The 22,820-nt window shown below is 33.6% G+C and overlaps 1 protein-coding gene across 7 annotated transcripts in view; it reads left to right on the top strand.

Moving 5' to 3' along the window:
• Positions 1-14,442, top strand: part of LOC143236754 (puratrophin-1-like) — a 147,169-nt gene extending 132,727 nt beyond the window's left edge. For all 7 annotated transcript variants that reach the window (XM_076475247.1, XM_076475248.1, XM_076475246.1 and 4 more), the window contains 13 exons: positions 653-1,383; positions 1,833-1,991; positions 2,648-2,723; positions 5,365-5,538; positions 6,957-7,046; positions 7,547-7,690; positions 8,257-8,334; positions 8,568-8,747; positions 9,512-9,689; positions 10,017-10,133; positions 10,275-10,475; positions 11,535-11,704; positions 12,911-14,442. In XM_076475247.1, coding sequence (XP_076331362.1) covers positions 653-1,383; positions 1,833-1,991; positions 2,648-2,723; positions 5,365-5,538; positions 6,957-7,046; positions 7,547-7,690; positions 8,257-8,334; positions 8,568-8,747; positions 9,512-9,689; positions 10,017-10,133; positions 10,275-10,475; positions 11,535-11,704; positions 12,911-12,934 — 2,322 coding nt within the window. In that variant the 3' untranslated portion in view covers positions 12,935-14,442. The remainder of the gene's footprint in view (positions 1-652; positions 1,384-1,832; positions 1,992-2,647; positions 2,724-5,364; positions 5,539-6,956; positions 7,047-7,546; positions 7,691-8,256; positions 8,335-8,567; positions 8,748-9,511; positions 9,690-10,016; positions 10,134-10,274; positions 10,476-11,534; positions 11,705-12,910) is intronic.
• Positions 14,443-22,820: the final 8,378 nt, after the last annotated feature.

Below are 22,820 nucleotides of genomic sequence, written 5' to 3'. Positions count from 1 at the left end.
GGTTTTTTAAAACTTTGTTTTGTTTTACCTTAATTTCCTTTTATGAATTTTACTAAGTTTAATTTACTTTTAACTTTTTACCAGATGTTTGGTGCAGATAGATTAATTGCTTTGTGCTATAAAACACCAAACCAACCAACCAACTCCTGTTATAGCCAGCTTTGACTTGTACAAGATATTAATAAATTGACTAGGTTATGGGTAATCACTTATACTGATCGTGATCACTGCTAAGATGCTTTGATTGTTGCCAACTGTCATTTGTATAAGACACTATGATATTGGACCTGGCTCTATGTAACTCTTATTTTGAAAAGTTTAAACATACTAGGATTTCCCAAAATTAGTGTTAATCTTTTAGAAAGAGCTTTTAATAATATATGATTGATAGGACTAAATCTTATTGTATAAATTTCTAAATTACCGTAAAAATTGTTTAATAAATATTATATGTTTACAAAAGTCTTCCTCTCGAGATTTAAAAAAAGTGTCCTGAAGAATCTAGTTTAAGATGAAATGCTAATCTTAATTCAATTTTAAATATGTCTTGATATGGGTTATGGTTACAAAGGACTATTTGACATAAAGTAAATAAGATCTATTTAATGTCTTGTCTGTTAGTAATCAAGTTTTGTGACATATTTTTTTACAGGCTGCACAAGTTCGCTGTCAAGTTGCTGTTGATTTAATCAAAGCAAAACAAGCGACTTTTATGAAAGCAAGACAGCAAATGGAACTAGAACATATGAAGCAAAGTTGTGACTTACCTGTTGGCTCACAAATCTTGCATGACCAGTCCTTCACCTTCAGGTCTCCTCAGTGTACCAGCATTCTTGTAGGGGCATATCCTGGCTTCTGTCGTAGGAGATCTATTGCTAACACCTCTTCTAGCTACAGTTTTCCTGTGGGGTCATACACTTCTTTTCCTAGCAACCATCTTCCTATCCAAGCCACAAAGGAGAACTTTCAGTTGGATCTTTACATGGAAGAGAAGGAGGAACAGTTACTTAGCCAAGGCCTAATCACAGAAGACCTAACCACCCAAGGTCCAGTCGCATCCATTTCTCGAAGCAAACTTGAAGCTAGAGCCAGCAGTTCTACTCATAAAGGAGCTTCTACTGGTGGGGTGATGAAAAATCACAGTGGAAGTAGTCTAGTTGTGTTGAAAGAAAAAATAATAGGTGGGATTGTGGCTGGAGCAGCTTCTATTCAGAGTTCAGCTAAAGATGGCCATTCCTATCATCGACCTGTAAGAAAACTAATGCGTCATAGTTGGCAACCTCAGGAAGATAACTTGCAGAAATTTTCCCTAGACTCCCAGACACCTGCCAGTAACCAGAAACTTCATCAAGAACTTAGTGACAGTGGAAAGAAGGAAGAAGGGTAAATATACCAACTACTTGTATTTAAAAGTAAAATAAGTAGTTATATCAAATCATTTTAATACAAACCAATGGTAGTAAAACGTTTGTATACAGACCAGTGTTAGCAAAGCATGTTATTCACAAATTATGGTAACAAAATGTTCGTAGGAAATCTCATTGTGTATAAACCAATGGTAGTGAAATGTGTTGTATATAAACCAGTGTTATTAAAATTTCAGAGGAAGAAATGTACTTTCTTTCAGGTAGAACAATGGTAGTTTTAAAATAAGAAAAATACTGAGTTTTGGTCATTTTTATTGGTTTTAACGAGATAATATTAACATTTAGTAACAATATTTTTAATTAGTTTATGATTGATTATAATATTTTTAATTAGTTGTGAATTTTAACAGTACTCTTTAACCAGTTGATATCATAATAACCTCTATTTTCTCCTCACTGCTACAGGTTAGAGTTTGAAGAAAGTCCCAAACTAGCATCTACCAAGAGGCATTCTCAGCCCTGTGGTGGTCCTGTCCTTGTAAACAGTCACTTGACAAGGACACAGAGTATACGAGCAAGCCCAGAACATTGCCACGGAAAACAGCAACACGAAAAAACCAAGAAGTAAGGAAGTTTGATATAATTATGTGAGTATTGATGTATAGTGTTAAACTACTGTACGTTACTTTTTTATCAATCTACTTACTGTTGAACAAGAGTACCATAATACTTTACATATATATATATTGTCTGAGGGCTTCTTTCTTCTAAATGTTGATATTGTTAGTATTTGGATGAAATATTATTACTATTATTTTGTATGATTTGGCACAACAATGTTTTGTCATGTTATCCTTTTAGGTGTTTTACTTATGATTTTAAGTAATCTAAACAGATATACCAGTTTGGCATATTTGATGTAGAAACGTTTAAAAACACAGATCATGTTAAAATTTATCACGCTGTGAAATAATGTTTTTATTTCTGTACAATCAACTTTCTAATTTTTTTAATTGTAAAAAATATTCTCTTAGCTCTGTCTTATTTCTTTCATTAGGCAGAAAACTTGTCAAAATTAGCACATCTGTGAAATTCTTTCTCTTATTGTACTATCTTAATATAAAATTTGTTGACAGAGTTACAATTCAAAAACATTTTATTTAAACAAATCTTTATTCTGTCATTTCTAGAGCAGTTTAAGATTAAGATAAATCTTTGACTTATAATCAGTCATCTTCTCTTGTTGGTATTTAATGTATATTACGTTTACATAACTGTAGACAGCTGAAGTTAATTATGAGGGAGATGATTCACACAGAGCGAGATTATGTCAATTCCTTGGAATACATCATTGAGGTAAGTAGAAGCTGTTATACAAGAAAAATGAATGATTCTTTATATTTGAATGGTGAACTCGGGCATAAACCAATAAATGTAGATCTCATGATTAAAGTTGTATGTTTGATAACTTGAATTCACCATAAGGTTTCTACACTTCTAGACTTTAATATTGTGAAGTTAAATTCATTATGAAACTGTACTAAATAGTTAATTTTTATCAATGACGTGGTTAGTGGCCTGTATCTTGCCTTACTCTAAGGACTTTCCTCTGTCTATAGTAACTCCTGTATGGTGAATCTTAAAATGATATACATTTTTTTTCTCCGTCACATACAGAGTTTTCACAAAACATTATATGTACTTTTAGCATAAGTGAATTATTTTCATTGAAATTGAGTCATAATTCATTTTGCTTAAAATGTCAACAACTGCTGGATACAGATTTCTCTTGACCAATCACAATGTAAGAGTCTTAGCAATTCTTCTATATCTCATGAGAAACACACCACTAGTATACAAACAGTTAACAGGCTGCATGACATGTTATTTTTCAGTAGTATTTGTTTGTGCATGTACTTTGACTTTACTTTTTTCTTTTTAATATTATTTATTCATCACTATGGCAACAAGAGGTTGTTCAAATTATCCAAACATATTCTGTTATTTGTTGTAAATTTGATGTATGTAAACAATTATTTTCTTCCCAATTTGTAAAACATCTTTTTGTGAAAAAAAATATTTATGTAAAATCCATTATTAAAACTTAAATGACTTTTATGAAGCTTAAATTTGCAGATCTGTGTTATTAATTGTAACTGTCTTTTAATACAACTCTATATTAATTACTAACAATGACAATTAATATCTGATCACCACAACCCTACTTAAATTTTTTTTTAATAATAAAAAACTTTAGTTCTCCAAAGTAATGTTCGGACTATTACAAGTGTAATATAGAAATATTATTGATATGTATGTGAAATCAACACATTAGCTATACAGAGAATTGTTGGTTTTAAAGCCTACAGAATATTTTTTATTGATAAAGATGAGTGAAAAAAACCTTTTTCATATTAAATATTTGCTTGCATTGGACAAATTTAAACCAAACCATTCAATATGATTTTGTTAATATACATATTTGGAGAAGGTCCTTCATTTTAATTTTGCAAATACAGTTAGAAAAAGCAACCATTGATAATTATAACCATATTATAAGTAATTCATTATCATTGTCACAAACAGCTTTATGTATGAAAACAGTATTATTTAGTGCAACTGTTTATTATCATATATCATTATAAAATAATTCACTATCATTATCACAAACAGCTTTATGTATGAAAACAGTATTATTTAGTACAACTGTTTATTATCATATATCATATTATAAGTAATTCATTATCATTATCACAAACAGCTTTATGTATGAAAACAGTATTATTTAGTGCAAGTGTTTATTATCATATATCATATTATAAAATAATTCACTATCATTATTAACAACAGCTTTATGTATGAAAACAGTATTATTTAGTACAAGTGTTTATTATCATATATCATATTATAAAATAATTCACTATCATTATTAACAACAGCTTTATGTATGAAAACAGTATTATTTAGTACAACTGTTTATTATCATATATCATATTATAAAATAATTCACTATCATTATTAACAACAGCTTTATGTATGAAAACAGTATTATTTAGTACAAGTGTTTATTATCATATATCATATTATAAAATAATTCACTATCATTATCACAAACAGCTTTATGTATGAAAACAGTATTATTTAGTACAAGTGTTTATTATCATATATCATATTATAAAATAATTCACTATCATTATCACAAACAGCTTTATGTATGAAAACAGTATTATTTAGTACAAGTGTTTATTATCATATATCATATTATAAAATAATTCACTATCATTATTAACAACAGCTTTATGTATGAAAACAGTATTATTTAGTACAAGTGTTTATTATCATATATCATATTATAAAATAATTCACTATCATTATCACAAACAGCTTTATGTATGAAAACAGTATTATTTAGTACAAGTGTTTATTATCATATATCATATTATAAAATAATTCACTATCATTATCAGAAACAGCTATATACATGAAAATATTAATACAGTCTTTAATTATTGTGTATCATAACTAATTTGTTATATAACTATACTGAACTTTATAGACATAAGTAATATTATTTAGTACAATCATTAATTACTATGTATCACATAATTCAATACCATTACCACAAACAGCTTTATACAGAAAAATAATTTTAATACAGTCATGAATTGTTATAGATCACTGTAAAGTACTTCATAACCATTACCACAAATAGATTTATACATAAAACAATATTGTATAGCCATTTACTGGTATGTCATGTTATGAGGTAATTAATTAATACTGCCTCAAACAGCTTTATATAGGAAAACAATATTGTATATAGTAGTTATTAAGTGCTTTCTAAATCACATTATAAAGCTCTGCCATTATCAGGAATATAGTAATTCACTTCTACTGTTAGGAACAGCTTTATCAAGTTAATTTTCTCAAAGTTTCAGATAAACATTTGTCGAATATATAGCGTTAATGTTTCTCACCAATATTTAACTGTTTTCAGAATTACATACCTGAGCTACTACGTGAAGATATTCCTCAAGCACTGAGAGGTCAAAGAAATGTGATTTTTGGAAACTTAGAAAAAATCTTTGAATTTCACAAACACTACTTTCTTAATGAGCTACAACAATGTAATGATTCCCCATTTCTTGTTGGTCAGTGTTTCTTACAATATGTAAGTAGACTTCTCATTTTAATGTATCTTGAAATGTAATATTAATTATAATAATAATAATTATATAATGATAATAATTATAATTATAATGAAATGAGTAAACTTTAGATCTTTGTCTCAATAGAAGCCCCTTGCTAGTACAGTGGTAAGCTTACAGATTTACAATGCTAAAATCAGGGGTTCGATTCCCCTCATTGGGTTCAGCAGATAACTTGATGTGGCTTTGTTGTAAGAAGAACACACACACTCTTAACAGAAATTTTAAATTGATCAGTTTCTTAATATCACTATAATGTAGCTGTGTCAGCCTGATTTCTAACAATAACGGTCAGTAATCCAAATTCAAATAGTATTTAGTTAATGTATCAAAAAGTCTCCAATTGTATAAAAATACTGAAAGATAAAAAAATGTTTTATAATTTAATAAAAAAAAACATTACCACCTCTTGGTTTTCTGTATTGTATATTTGAGGGATATATAGGTGCTTTAGAAATATTAATTTGTTTTTGGAAATGTCTGTGCTGATCATTTATGAGAGGAACAAAAAATGATACATGTTACAGCTAGATATTAGATCAGTATTTTTATGGAACAGAGAAAGGTTGTCTGTTGTAGTCTTTCTCATATATCAGTGCTAATATTACCATGTTGTATAAGAATTACTTGCATCAAAGATTTTAGAAAGGAAGTCCACGTCCCTTCTCTTTGATTTCCTTTTTAACTTTTAACCCCATCAGTTTTGAATTTCTGTAAAACAGTACATTCAACTAAACCTTATGGTCTTTCTAGTATTCTTTGTATCATCGGGTCAAATTTGACAAAACTTCAAAGAGAGTAAAAATGTATTAATTGAAACATTTATAATGTTGTAAAAGTAGTTGTATCATGTCAAGACATTAATTTTACAGAGTTGATTGAAGATTACAGTTATGTGTTTTACAAATAGATAATTTACTCACAGCTATGGTTTTACCAGTAAAGGCATCACTACCATGGTCATGAATAAATGATGTATTTATGAAACATATGACTATCTTGTTTTTCCTCGATTCTGTGATTAAGGACTTTCACCAAGTACTGATGGTTTTAGTATAAATAATATTAAATTTACTTTTTATTGTACTGTTACTTCAAGTTATGCCGTATGAATATAGCTAAGAAATAGCTAAGATTTTTGTGTAGAAAACGGAATGAAATTGTTTGCAAACTAGTACTGCATTGCTTTCTTTGTTAAAATATTGTTCATTTATGTGCAAGTTTGTTTCATTCTCTCACCAGAGCTTTCGTTGGACAACAATGTACCGAGCAGTACAATGCTGTCAACGTTTTAGCAACTGTCCACATAGAATAATTTTCTTCATATTTTTTTCAAACCTACTATATGGTTTCTTTCATAACAATAATTTAATTTTTGCAGGAATCACAGTTTTATCTCTATGCTTTGTACAATAAGAATAAACCCAAATCAGATTCGTTAATGGTGGAATATGCAAATATATTCTTCAAAGTAAGTGAAATTTGCCATCTTTATTTAGTGTACTTCAACATTAATATTAGACTTATGTTGTCTATTCTATAATTTAAAATAATTTTTTATAATTATAGACATTATAAACATTGTGAAAACTATGCTTTTTTTGAACAGGAAATCTTAGTAATTGAACTTGAATAATAATTCTTATTTATTGGAAATCAATGTTTCGTCCTTTAATTGTAAAGGAAAATAAAAAGAGTTATTAGGTATTAGCATGTTACAAAGATTAGTTCCTGTAAGAATGCAAGTTGCCTCCCGCTAGTACAGCGGTACGTCTCCGAATTTTAACGCTAAAATCAGGGGTTCGATTCCCCTCGGTGAGCTGAGCAGATAGCCCCGATGTGGCTTTGCTATAAGAAAAACACACAAGAATGCAAGTCAACTGAACCATGGTAATTATTTAAAGCCCTGTCCCATGTTTGTGAGAAGCTTTAACAAATACAAATAGTAATGAAAAAATATCTCATTTTTAGAAGAAACAGTTGGAGTTAGGTGATAAGATGGACTTGTCTTCCTATTTGCTTAAACCTGTACAGAGAATGGGAAAATATGCTCTTCTTTTGAAACAGTTACTGAAGGAATGTCCAGAGAAGAACTCAGAGTACCAAGATCTAAAGGTATGTAACAGTAGATTTTAATAACAGTTACTTTATAGTACTAAGATTTTTATATAAGTAACAGTTACTGTATGTGTTCAGCAAGTATTAGAAGCGTGATCTGGAAGTATGTAACAGTATGCTCTAGTGACAGTCATTGTAAGAATTTAGTGAGTATTTGTATTAAGATTTGAAGGTATGTAATAGTAAGTTCTACAACAGTATTATTAAGAGTTTAACAAGAATCAGAAAGTAGGTAAGAGTATAGTTTACAAACAACAAATATTAGTAACAGAAATCAAAAGTAGATAATGTGTGATCTGTAATACAATTAAAAACATTTAACAAGTATTAGTAACAGAACTTGAATGTAACTGATGTGTGTTTAATAAAAATAACTATAAATGTTTAGCTGGTATTAACATCAGAATATGAAATGTTAATTATAGTACTGAACACGTGTTGTGTAATTTGGGTCCATTCAACCTCTGTTTACCTGCGTATCTTGTTGTTTGTCTTGTAATAGAAAAAGTTAAGGATATCCTAGAAAGAAATTAAACTTTTTTAATATTTATGTACACCCACAGGCTGCAGAAGAGATGGTTCATTTTCAACTAAGACATGGAAATGATTTGTTGGCTATGGATGCTTTGAGGGATTGTGATGTAAGCTGTTTTGTATACCCAGTTAGTTTAATATGACTTTAACCTGTAGCTTGGCTTTTTTAACCATAACCTTCATATGTGGTGCTTTTAAGTAAAAAAAAAACAGGAAGTATCTAGTGTGGAAATATAAATTTTTCTCTGTGGTTCATAAGACTACATATACATATCTTCACTCTTAAATCAAACCATATAAACTATTTACTGTTGTTAATATGAGTGCACTTTTTCTTAAGGTAAATGTAAAAGAGCAAGGACGTCTCCTGAGACAAGGGGAGTTTATAGTTTGGCAAGGACGATCTCGTAAGTCGTTGCGACGAGTTTTCCTCTTTGAAGACCTCATTCTCTTTAGCAAAGCACGGCAGGATTTCAATCAAAAGGGCCAGGAGATTTACCAGTATAAACATAGCATCAAGGTTAATAACTTTTGAATTATTGATACTCAACAAAATCTGTAGTAACAAGTTCAAATGTGCATTAGAATGTAAATCAGAAGTTTGAAATGAGGAATTATCTAATAACTTCTACCAGAAGAGCTACTAAATTTTATAATAATAATTACAGTTAATAATAAATAGTTGTAATTACAAGTAAGAAACAAATTAGAAACAGTCAGAGGTCTTCAGCTTGGAAATCTTGCTTCTAGCATTGTTTTCAGTCCTTAACTTTAACATGAAATATGTAATAATGTTTTCCAGAAGAACTGCTAAAATTCTACAATAATAATTACAATTAATAACAAATAACCATAATTATGAGCAACAGATAAACTACATAAAGTTTCTATGACTACTGTGCCATTGGTGATCAGTTTGGAATTCTCATTACTAGTAGCATTTTCTGTCCTTAACTGTAACAGAATGTAGTACCAGAACCTGTAGAGTTGATTATAGCACGAACAAATAACATGGGTAAATGAGTCGTATAATTCACCTACAATATTTGTAAACACTAAAACCTGTTCACCAGTTTAATTCACTATGTATCCAAAAATCTGGGAAGGATGTGAAAATCACTTTTTATAACCTGGGAACTTAATTGAATATTAAGAATGAATGTGACACTTGTCACAATAAAACTGAAAAACAAAAGTGTTTACTCCAATACTAAGATTTCATATATTTTTTAGTGAAACAATCAGTATTTTTTCTTAGTAGTTTGTTTATGTTCTCTATTTCAGACTTCTGACATTGGAATGACAGAACAAGTGGGAGATAGCCCCACTAGATTTGAAATTTGGTTTCGTAAGAGAAAACTAAATGATACCTACATACTTCAGGCACCAAGTCCTGATGTGAAATATGCATGGGTTCAGGAAATCTCAAAGCTTTTGTGGAAGCAAGCACTAAGAAACAGAGGTAGGATTTTTTTGAGAAAAATATTATAATTTTCCTTGTCTTGGAGTAATTTACTTTGTAGACTGATGTTTCTCTGGACTTCTGACACTGTCTTTTATGATATTTTGATTAAGAAGTGTGAAACATTGTTTAAAAACCAAAATGTATTGGTAAAAGTCTGGAGAAAACTGTATGTATGTTGACTGCATTGCATTGCCAAAATCAACATTAAAGTAAAGCCTCTATTTTATTGGTACATTATGAATGTATAATATACTTCAAATTCTATATATTAAATATCAGATATAATTAAGATTTTGAATATAATGGAAATTTTTTTTTTTTTAGAAATGCGTTTGGCAGAAATGTCATCAATGGGGATTGGTAACAAGCCATGTCTTGATATTAAGCCAAGTGAGGATCAGATTAACGACCGCTTAGTGATGATTCAGCAGGACCAAAGAGGTAATTTTGCTTTGTTGTTTTTGTAAGTTAAGGAATTTTAATACATTCACAATTGTGGCTTTTTCTGACTTGGAAAACTATAAAAATTATAACTTCAGTTATAGCTCAGTAACTGAAAATCTTATTTTACTTTTTCATTAGTACCTCGGTTCAAGAGCTCAGTTGCAGTGTCATCATGTGACCAACTACGGAATAACAAACGACCTCACTCTATTATTTCTGTGAGCAGTTCCTCTTCAGGAAGCAGCCAATCCTCCTGTACTGCTTATGGGACCTTAGGTCTTGGCTTTGATTCATGTTTTTTACAGAGCCTCATGGCAGAAGAATCTCAGCTTTCATCAGGTTGGTTGTATAGTTTAGTATTTTCAAATGAATCTTAGGTAAGTGTTTATCATGAGCAAAGTGTAAATCTTTTAGATTTTGTACCCTTGAAACATTATCCCTACAAGTATTTTTATTATTTTTTAAGGAATTTATTGTGCAGGTTATATATGCTGCCACTGTCTTTTAATGCATATTGTGCAATAAACAAATGGATAAAAAGTTATAAAGATTCTTATCACACTAACACACATCTCTCTTTCCACTTTTTATAATTGATATTATTATTATTATTATTTTTTACAAGTATATAGCTTGATGTAAACAATTAAGTGGTTCTATATATTTAAGAAGCATTGTTTTATATTGTTGTCAGAGGTAGAATGTAGGAATAATTCACCATGTTTTAACTAGATCATGTGTATCTTTCTTTTCTTACTTTCTCCCATGTACTACCTTTACTTTATGTTCTCTGCAGCCACCAGTTTGTGATACTTTCACTGTATGTTTTCTTATGTAGTCTATCCATTCTGCTTTTCTGACATGCAGACAGGGATGAAATTCTTATGGTACTCACTGGTACTGAATTCCAGAACTTATTTGAGCTTCATTTCCACGTGCATTCATCGTGCTGTCAAAAAGTATTTATTCACGGACACTCAAACTGTCATTTTTAATGTTTACATACAAGTTTTTTTTTTTTTTTTCAAGACAGGTTCACTTGACCCAACTGTGAGTACCCCTGTTTTGAGATTTTCACCCCTACCTATATAACATACCTGTGCTACTTTTTGGTGTACTTTTCAGTATATAATATACCTGTTTCAACTTTGCAATACACTTTATAACATAACTTACTAGTGCTACGGTTGCTATACTTTCTCCAACATAACTCCTCTATGCTTTCATATTACTTTACAATATGATTGACAAAGTAATTTTTATTCAAAGTAAAATTTGAATAAAAGAAAAGTTTGATTTAAACAATGCATTGTCTTGGTGTATTTACTTTGTTGTCTTTGTGAATGTTGGAGTTTATAATATCATCTGTGAAAGCTAATTGTGTTATTACATACACAGAGAGTGGAGTAGAAACAGATGTCAGTATCCCAAGTGATTGCTTGCTGGAGGTAGACAGGCCTCACCACAAAAAACCAGAGCGAAGTGATAGCATTCTATCAAATGATTCAATCATCACAAACTCGCCTTCACCAGTAGCCCTACTATGTGAAGAGCAACTGTTGGAGGAGGTAAATTATTGTTCTTGATTTCAGATTGAAGTAAAATCATAACTTTTATAACATTGTTTCTTTGTTCTTTTTGTAAAGTACCACTCACAATCTAGACATTGATGTGCAGCTAATTTGCATCTGGGTTGAAAGATGGCATAAATCAAATATGGTAGACAATTCTTCTGTTCCAAACAACTGCTCATTGGTAATAGTCTCAGTGACAGTGAAGTTATTTGGTTGAATAAGATGAGTGTTTTTTTTAACATAAGGTCTGGCAACAACAGGTTGCATATTTACAAACAGATCTTTTAAACATGCATCAAAATCCTGTGATAAAAAGATTGTATTGTGTATATTTTACTACCAGTTGTTAATAATGTGAAGTGTTCTATCTTCTGTGCAATGTATGTATACAGTAATTACTACACAGGTTTTGTAGCTGTTTGATGGTTAGTGACATGAAAAATCTTTCCTAACACTGTAGTGAGAGATATATTATTTTATCATTGAATGTAATAAGTGAGGTAACATTGAGAGTAGTATATGAAACAAAGGCCTAGGGGTGATACAGTTTGGTTTGTAACAATGAGACTGTCAGTATCAAAATATCTGTAGTAGTGATACAGTTTGGTTTGTAACAATGAGACTGTCAGTATCAAAATTTCTGTAGTAGTGATACAGTTTGGTTTGTAACAACCAGACTGTCAGAATCAAAATTTTTGTAGTAGTGATACAGTTTGATTAGTAACAACAAGACTGTAAGAATCAAAATTTCTGTAGTAATGATACAGTATTGGTTTGTAACAGCAAGACTGTCAGAATAAACATTTCTGTAGTAGTGATACTGATGTTGTTTTTACAAATGATGTGCAGTATTTGAATTGTAGTGTAAACCTTTTTTAATTTTTGGTGTTAACAGTTTTAAGCTTAACCTTGCATTTTAGAAAAACTGGTAGGTTAAATACCATTGATGTATTTTAAATATTTATAAAGCTTGTGGCAATCACATGTCAAACATTGTTTATCATCCAAGTCTAGTTGTTACTCTTATATAATATGTATTACTAGATTCAGGAAATTATATAGGATAGTACTCGTAACAATGGCTTGTGATTTTTAATATTATGTTTTATTTTTTGTTAACATTCAAACATAAAGTTTATAAGTTAAAGAAAGTGTACATTGTGTAAATGGTCTATTGATGTTTTTTTTTTTTTTCTACAGCCCAGGGAGAACGGTGTTATGTAATCTACCATAGTAACTAGTCAGATGAATCCAATTATGAGTTATCACAATTGTGCCAAACAGTTCACCAAATTAACGAAGGAGTAATGGGTCTGGTATTTAAAGCCGCCATACATGACAACAGCAATGTAAAAAACCGGGCATTTTGTTTGTGCACTAAACATAAGATAAGGTAAAAATATCGAGTTGGCTTGGACCTAAACAGTGTGTACTGTAAAGTGTTAAAACGTAAAACCTTTGATAACTTAGTGCCAGTTCATAAGTAGATTGATGCTGAGGTTTTGTACAAACTCGTGGTTTTACAATGGATAAATGGGCATATGAATAACATATTACTTTTTATTACTCTCAGTTCTGTAACATTTTAATGTTATTCCATATATTTAAGTATATTAGCATATTCAAAATAATTACGCAGTTGGTTTGAACTGTTTTCTGTTATAGTAATTTGTTCAATTTATGTTTTATTATCAGTGAAATATTTGATGTACTTTGATCAAAATCTTGATATTGTTTATTTTATTGTTTTGAAATTGGCAGTATCAAAAACAAATGGTGTCTTTTAGTTTTTATTACTATAGTTACAGAAGGATGGTTTTAGCTAAATAACAATATTAATTTTTATTAACTTCTAATCGTTTCTCATAATTCAGAAGTTCAACACATTGGCAGGTGTTCAAGAAAGAAAGCTATATCAGATTTACTGTAGTAATTAATTATTAGTATCAATCCTATATTCTGTCTGCATTTGATAATTGTACACTAACTTAAAGATATAAATGAACCACTTGATAGCACCATTACCTGTAACTACACTTTTGATACATTTATTGTATTACACACCTCTGCGGAAGTGTAAGCTTGCTATGTATATTTTACAACATATCTCTGTCCTACACTAGGGCTAGCTTGCTACTGTATTTCTCTACATTTCCTTACCCTACAGTAGTGTAAGCTTGCTACATGGATTTCACTCCGTATCTATATTCTACAGTAGTGTAAGCTTGCTACATGTATTTTAACATGTATGTATATTCTACAGTAGTGTAAGCTTGCTACATGTATTTTAACATGTATGTATATTCTACAGTAGTGTAAGCTTGCTACATGTATTTTAACATGTATGTATATTCTACAGTAGTGCAAGCTTGATACGTGTATTTGTTACATATTTCTAAGAATATAACGAACAATGTCCACTTCATTAAATTATTTTCTACAAAGCTTTCAATGGTGTAATAGACTGTACAGCTAATTAATATTTTTTTGGAATAAATTATTCACACGTTAGCAATAAGATATAAACTTGCTTATGGTGGATTGCACATGTACATAACAACTGGAAATTTCTCTTTAATTTAGTGATAATTTTGAGATACAAGCAACGAAACTCTTGATGATTTTTGAGATTGATGTGTTGAGTTAATTAACTACTGTCCGTGTCACATCACCCAATTAAAAATTTAGTATTTTATGGTATAAGTCAAATAAATAATGTTGTAATCAAATAATTCTGTGTGATGTGTGTTATTTAAAAGTGTTTGTGAACATTTATGTAACAGAGGATTAACAGATAAGAAATTGTGTATTATAAAAAAACAAACCACACATAAAGATGAACAACTACAGATGAAAGTGACCATACATAAGGAATTTCATAAAAAGATTAAAGTTAAAAGTTGAAACCTACTTATTCCCCATTTTCATTTCACGTGGGGGAGGGAGTATGACCCAGTGGTTTGTACTTTGGACTTGGAGTCAGAAGGTTTACAAATTTGAGACATAACTTGCAATATATTCTTGAGTCTACGGGTAAGATATTCTACCCCAATTGTTTTAGTCTATTCAGCAGTGTAATGTGAAACTGGGGATAAAAATATAGTGGATGGGTAACCAGGGAGGAATGTATCAATATTTTCATCTGCTTGTGCAATAGAAGCTGGAATTCGGCAATGGTTCCTCTCTGCTGTCTGGACATTAAATGGATTTAACTTAATGTTAAAACTGTTTTACCTCCCCTAATCTAAATTTATTCCAATCCTAGACTACTCTCTAAGCATTGCCAAAAGTGCACTAGCCTTTTATGTACGTCATCAGTTTTGCACCATTTGAGAAAGTGTTGATAATGTGACTATCCTCCACCAATCACAATGTGCTTTCCATACTAGCACAGCTGCTCCCTGTACTGTTAATTTCTTAATTGGTATTTTAGTGTTTTTGAACTTGCATCATGTGACTACAAAATTCTGATAGTGCTGATTACAAATTTACTTTTCAAATTTTTGCTTTTGATTTCTTTTGTTTCTTCTAGATTGTTTTCAAAATATTCCTATCTTCTGAATTCTAATCTGTTCACATGAATTTGAGATTTAATATGGTAAATTATTAAGTTCTCGTGGTAGTTGACAACAGTTTTCACCAGTCCCCAGATCTCAGGGTTGACAATGTGTGCTGGGGAAGTGCAGATTTTAGTTCTTGGGAAACTTGCATCTTACATTTGCCCAATGATTTCTTACTTTTACTTTAAAATTTTTGTGAGGAAGGATGTAATTACTGAGTGGAAACTTCTTTTAGGGCACCTTTCCACATAATATTCTGGATTAGGTATTATTCCTTTTTATAGAAGTTGTATGGTACACTTACAAATGTGCATTTTTTACTCTTGTAGGTATACCCATGTTTGTGGGGATCAACCTGTCTTTCTTGCTTTATCTGCTCAGTATTTGGCAAGTTATATTTTATAATTCTTTTACCATATAAATTCAAATTTGCATTTTAACATTATCATGTTTTTGTTTACTTTTTGGTATATGTTGGAGTTTTAGCATGATAGTTATTGTTCTTGTAATTGTAACTGTGGTTAGTTTTGTGTCTGTGTTGATTTGTTACTTATGTTCCCTTTACTGTTTATGTTAGTTTGTAAGTTCCTTTTTCTTTACTATTAGTCACATCTAATTTAGGATTAAGCTAATTAAACAATCAACTGGATGACTTTTCAATCTCATGTTCTTCAAGGTATGTTTTACTTTCATGGATTTACAAGTTCAATATTTACATCTTTTCTGTGTTTCTCTAGAGATTCTGTACTTTGTTTTCACTGTTAGGTCAAATTTCATAGTTTTGCAAGTTTGTTATGTTAATGTACTTTTTTTAACTAAAAATTTCTAAGTTTTGTAAGTAATGTGTATTTTCTCTACGTATGTTTGGTTTGTGTCTTTGTGGCTACATTTCATGACATTTTTGTCACTTCTGGATGCTATTTTTGGTCTACTTTTGGGATCATGTGTTAAGTGGTGCACTATTATGCTCATTGTATTCATTCGTTGGGTCTTCAGACTCCTCTTCATGGACAACTTGCTCCTCCTTGCCTCTTCTCATGCTCTGTCAGTCAATCATTTTTGCCCACTTCATCAGAAATTAATCTAATAGGCTTTCTATTCAAGTTGGAGAAATTTCTTATTATCCCACACTATATTTTATTCATTTGGGGAAGTTCGTTTCAATTCTCATCTCATTTGGGCCCAGGCAAATCACAAAGGCCTCATCTCTCCTTCGCTCTCTGCATGAGAGGTTCTGTCTCTTTTGGGAATGTGGGCTTTCTTGGAAGCTCTCATTCCCTTGGAGTTAGGTGTGCATCTGCTTCCTTCAGTAGATGCTTGCCAACAATTGGAACTTCTCTCACAATCCTTGTAATCAGAGCTGATCTTGCTTGGTGGCTCAACAGGGACTTGACCATGGTGGGAATTCCCATTTCTCTGCCTCTTTTCATGTCTCATCTGTTCAGAGGAATCTTCCTTGGTTTGCTGGATGGTTTTTGTATATTCATGAGGGATTTCTGGTCAGTGGTCATTTACAGATACTACTTTCCATATAAATATCTAAGACCTTTTGGCAGTTCATTAGGTTATGTTTTATTTACTCCCACTCCTGTGGGGTCAGGTGGTTTTGGTATATTCCAACAATTCCACTGTCATCAATTATATCAGTAAGCATGACATCTTACTGCCAGCAAATACTTGTTTTTAAACAAGTTCCTAGTACAGTGAACAACTGTATTCACAAATTTTTTTAAAATGACAAATAGTTCAAAGGTACAAATAAATGTGTCTTCAAAACAGTTTCTGATATAGTGAATGACTTTATTCACAAAAATTAAAACAATGACCAATGGTGTGAAGGCATCCTGTTATTTTACAATTGTTAAAGTCTCTCACAACGTGCTTTATGATCATTTACTTCTATTATTTGTTCCCTTCATTGGTGGCTCTCTTCCTACCATAGCTTGCAAGATTATATCTGCACTTAACCTCTCTTCTTTTTTATGATATTTTAATTATGTTTGGGTGTCTGCTTCCAATAAGATGATTCATTTTGTTGTGCCACCATTCTTGGCATGGAGCCGAGCCTTGAATACAGGACCATAGTCCATATACAGAATAGGCAGAGTGGTGATAGTGCCAGAACAGATAGATTTAGCTGCCGTGTCTGCAAGCTCATTTCCGCGAATACCAGCATGGCCTGGTATCCAGAAAAACTGGATAGAAGAAGATGTTAATGAGAAATGGGCCAGTCGGTTTTGAATATCAGTGAGAACAGGGTGTGAGCCAACATGAAGCGATTCCAGGACCAGTAGAGAACAAAGTGAGTCAGTATAAATAGTGCAGTTAGAGTACTGCTTAGCTTCAATATGGTTCAGAGCAACAGACATGGTGTACAGTTCAGCAGTGAACACAGAAGCTGTAGAGGGGATTCCGTGCGCAACCACCGAACTGCAACAAACCATTGGCAGAGCCCACAGAATTACCTGATTTGGAACCATCCATAGAAATTGGAATGGAATGATTGTTTAAAAGATGTCCAGTAAATAAAAGATGGTACTTCCAATTGGGAGTATCTGCCTTTTTCAGATGACTTAACACTCCTACGAAAAGACGTTTCTAGTCCTGATTTCTTCAAGCCCGTTCCCCTGGCTGTAGTTTTGCTAGATAGTAGATAGGGACAGTAGGAATCTCGTTAATCCATTCATTAATGGATTTAAATGGCAATTTCATTTAAATACAAAATTATTAGCCTAATATTAATAACCTTTAAAGTTGCTCTGGGGCCTATTAGGCCCCACTTTTCGTAGGAGTGTTAAAGAAAGGACACATTTGGAGATTGTAATAAACCATGGTGGGATGGGCTGACCACTGGATTCTGCAAGGTTATCCAAGAACAGACCCAATTCATCCAATTGCGCCTGGATGTGAAGGCCAAAAGGAGCAATGGCAGAAGTATGACCCATTGAGGAAGGAAAACACATCTCCAGGTGGGATGCTTTGGTAAGGAACAAAGTTTCGAAGAATATAGTATAGACAGTTGCATATGGTGAAGGTGCAGAGAAGGTTCATGAGATTCTACGAATAGGCTTTGAACTGGGAGGTGCAAAAAGCCCCAGTGCAGAGTCAAAGTCCTTGATCATGAATGGGGTCCGGCATCTTTAAGGCCAAGGGTCTGGCAGAGCCCTAGGCCATTGATCCATAGTCGAGTTTTGATCGAATAAGAGCACAATATATCTTTAACATAGAACATCGATTTGCTCCCCAACTGGTGGTAGAGAGGACAAAGAGGATGTTCAGTGCTCTTGTGCATTTGACCCATAGGTGCTTTAAGCATGGTATAAAGGTCAGCTTACGGTCAAAGATAAGCCCTAAGAACTTGGTCTCGGGGACCAATGGCAGTGAAACTTCACTGATACAGAGTTCAGGATCAGGGTGAATACCCCACTGGTGTCAAAAGTGCATGCAAACGGTTTTAGAAAAGAAAAGTTAAAGCCATTCACCATAGTCCACTTCAGTACATGATTGAGGGCAGTTTGTAGTTGCCACTCAATATATCTCATGTTCGATGACTGACATGAGATGTGAAAATCGTCAACATGGAACCCATTTGCAACAGAGAGGGAGTTGTTCAGTAATGACGTTCATCTTTATACCGAAAAGTGTGACACTCAAAACATATCCCTGAGGGACTCCAAGTTCCTGTAGAAAAGAACAGGAAAGTGTCGAACCCACACAAACTTGGAATCTCCTGTCCATTAAAAAAACTTTAATAAACATGGGTAAATGGCCATGTAATCCATATATATGGAGGTCTTGCAAAATGCCATACTGGGTAGGCGAGAGGAGGAGGTTTGATTCGAGGAACCAAACAAGATGAGCATTAACCATCCTCTCTAAGGTCTTACAGAGATAGCTTGTCAAAGCAGTTGGATGGTAGTTTGAAGGAATCTTGGGATCTTTCCCAAGCTTAGAGAAAGGTAAGATAATAGCCTGGTGCCAGGCATTAGGAAAACATTCTCCTGCCAAATGCAGTTAAAAACAATTAGAAGAATATCATGAGAAGCAGAAGGGAGATAGCACAGCATGTCAGAGTGTACATCATCAGGTCCAACAGATGTACTGCCACACCGATGGAGGGCCATTTTCAGTTCCATCAGTGTAAAGGGACAATTATAGTCAAAGAGACAGTTCGAAAGGAAAGAGGTGAACGCTCTGCCCAAGTCTTGATGGCCAAGCAGGTGAAGGAACAAGCAGAAGTGCTAGATACCTGGCAAAAGCTTTCACCTAGAGTATCGGCGATGCTTCGGACATCAGCTACTTCTTGGCCATCAGAGAGTAAGATCGAAAGGGGAACAGAATTGTAGTGCCCACTGACCATTTGAATCCTGTCCCATATGACCTTGGAACTGGTGGTAGAAGATATGCTAGTTGTGAACTTAATCCAAGATTCCTTCTGGCTTTGACGTCTTTATGTGCATGGGACTGTTGGAAAGCGATGGGGTTCGAAAGTGTGGGATATCTACAGAAAGTGTCCCAGACCCATTTTTGAGCCTTCTGTGCCAAGTGGAAAGCAGGATTCCACCATGGACAAGGATATCGTGGAAAATGTGTTGAGATTTTTGGAATACATTGAGCAGCTGCTTGTATGATACAGTCAGTTACCGCTGCCACACAGTTGTCTATTGATGGCAGGATCAAGTTCTGTGGCAGCAGTAAAAGTGGCTGAGTCTGCCTGATCCATCTTCCAGCAGGGCACACTGGTAGGGTGGCATCGACCATGGCCAGTCTCTCTCAAAAGTATAGGAAAATTATCACTGCCTAGTGGATTACTGTCAACCCTCCATGAAAAATGGGAGAATAATGAAGGGGAGCACACCAAGAGATCAATAGCAGTAAAGAATTGACTAGGTGCATGAAAATAAGTGGAAGAACCAGTATTGAAAAGAGAAAGATTGTGATCAGAGAGCATATGCTCTACAGAGCAACCCCTCCTATCAATAACAGCACTTCTCCAGAGGTGATGTTGTCCATTAAAGTCCCCCAGGATTAGAAGGGAGATGACAGGTGACAGGTAGAGAGAACAAACAGTGATGGTATGACCCAAGGAAACATGGATGGCTATGGCTTCCAAGGGTGTGTTAAGTGACAAAGACAGGGTGGGCACATGCTGATCAACCAACAGTGCCACCCCTCCATGTACTTGTCCATCACACAGCCTGTCATTTCTGTATATTGAAAACTGCTGAAAGGTGACTGTATCAGTGGGTTTTAGAAATGTTTCTTGCAAGGAAAGACATAGAGGATCATAGGAAGCAATCAGTGTTTTGATATGATCCAGATTAGAATGTAAACCTCGACAGTTCCATTGTATCAAGGTGGCCATTTTTAATGACGGGTAGGCAAAGTGGCTGGAGGACACTTCTGTTTACGACCACGTCTTTTTTCCTTACTGTCTTTATTCAGAGGAGGTCTATCAACCTCCATGGATCCTGCCCTGGGTCGATTGGGCAGGTCTTTGTTGTTGGAAAGGGATTCCAGTGACTGAGGATGAGAATAAATGATCGTTTAGTTGTTTAGCATCTTGGGGTGGGAGAAAAAGATGTACCAGAAGAAATGTCTGGATTTGAAACCAAAGGATGTGGATCTTTGGGTTTGTTGGAATGTATGGGAGGAACAGAGATGGGTGTAGAAGTTGATTCATCAACCTTTTTAACTATGGAGGTCAAAAGGCTTTTCATTTATTTTTAAAAATGATTCTCTTGGAGGCACAGAGAGATCTGTCTGCTCTCCCACTGTAGTTGTGGAACAAAGTACAGCAGCATATGTCTGAGATGGAGTTGTGGACAGCAATTTCCGAGCCTCAGGATAACTAATGTTATGTGTCATTTTCAAATGCTGCACCTCTTTTTCCTCCAACCATTCTGGGCAAGAACGAAAGTAGGAAGGGTGAGAACCATTGCAGTTGACACAATGTGGATCCGTGTCACACTCATAGGCATTGTGGTCCTTGCCACCACAACGAGCACGTCAGAGAACCACGACATGATGTCTTTGAGTGGCCGAACCTCTGACATTGGAAATATCCGAGAAGTTTTGGAATGTATGGCCATACCCTGCAAATTAGATAACCTGCCTTCATTGTGGCAGGTGCAGGTGGTGATGTAAATGTCAAAACAAGGATATTTATCAGCAGTGTAACTCCATCTTTGCGAGTGGAGATGCACCTCACTGCAGAAACTCCTTGAGTGGAGAGACCAGTGATAATCTCTAACTTGGGGATGTTCTTCAAATCCCACTCAACAATAACTCTTGTGATGAATTCAAGGTAGCATGAGGGGTAAACTCAATAGGTATATCCCCAATTGCCTTTGAATTCAAGAGGTGTTCACTGTGTTGGAATGTGGATGTTTCAACCAATATGTCTCCAGATCAAAGCTTCTTTACTGACTTTGGAGAGCCAGCAAGTCCCTCAGGTCCCTTCTGAATAAAAAAGGGGGACATTTGCCCTAAAGGTTTTTCTGAAAGAGAATGTAATATAAGAAAATGAGGTACGTGTGTTACGGATGTTGAAGATTGCTGCTCAGAGTCTTCAACACATGGTCGTTTACCTATTGAGTGTTTTTCACTATTTTATTTAAATTTTTCATAGGAGGATCCATAGGAAAAAAGGAAAATTTTGGTACTCACTGACCCCACCCATCATGGAGCCCTACAAGGGGACGCACTACAATGTCATGCAAAGATATTGCAGCAACGCTAGTGTTTCGTGAACACTATACCCAAACACCAGCATCAGACACAATGCCCACAACATCCATTGAGAACTTCCTACACTGGTACTTGGTTGACTCTAGCACAAGTGGACCAGCCAATTGACCCATGGGGGGTCACCCAAAGTCTGCCTGTCTACAGGAATTCAAGGCCAAAGTGGTGTGTTAGGGTTGGACCCCTCAACCACCAGGATCCTCTCCTCCCCTTCACGGGTTGCCATGCACAGCAAACACGTGGGTAAATGTTTAGATCCCAGAGAAGGTAACCAGAAAGAGGTCCCCTCACCACGTACAGGAATCCACACTGAGGGGTCCACTGGAGGAATGGAAGCTAGAGTATCAGGTACTGCTTCAGAGATGTCCATTGTTTTACTGGCAATAATTTTCCTGTCCCTTCACCAGTCTCCGATATTTATTGTTTGACCTCTTCCACAATTTTTCTTGTGCATGGTTTTGTTTATCACTACATTGATAGTTTTTCCATGAATAGCTATCCTTGTTTTCTCCCAAGCATGGAATCAAATAGCTTTGTTATCATTACTGGCATTCTTAGTTGTACACATGATTCTGGTTGTCAGCTTTGGCAAGTATTACAGTATTATTACAATTATGAGCCATGTATAATTTTAAAAGAATGTTTAATAAACTATTGCTCTAAATATGATTAATAATAAAGTAATTTAATATTTATTTGAAAAAAACAAAAAAAAGGATGACACTACATTTACTATTACTTATGTTTGCATGGGTACAAATTTTGATATAATTTTCTGTATGTGCAGAAAATGAAATACTTAA

The sequence above is a fragment of the Tachypleus tridentatus genome, chromosome 13, assembly GCF_004210375.1.
Source record: "Tachypleus tridentatus isolate NWPU-2018 chromosome 13, ASM421037v1, whole genome shotgun sequence".
Lineage (NCBI taxonomy): Eukaryota > Metazoa > Arthropoda > Merostomata > Xiphosura > Limulidae > Tachypleus > Tachypleus tridentatus.
This window is presented reverse-complemented; position numbering and strand designations above follow the sequence as displayed.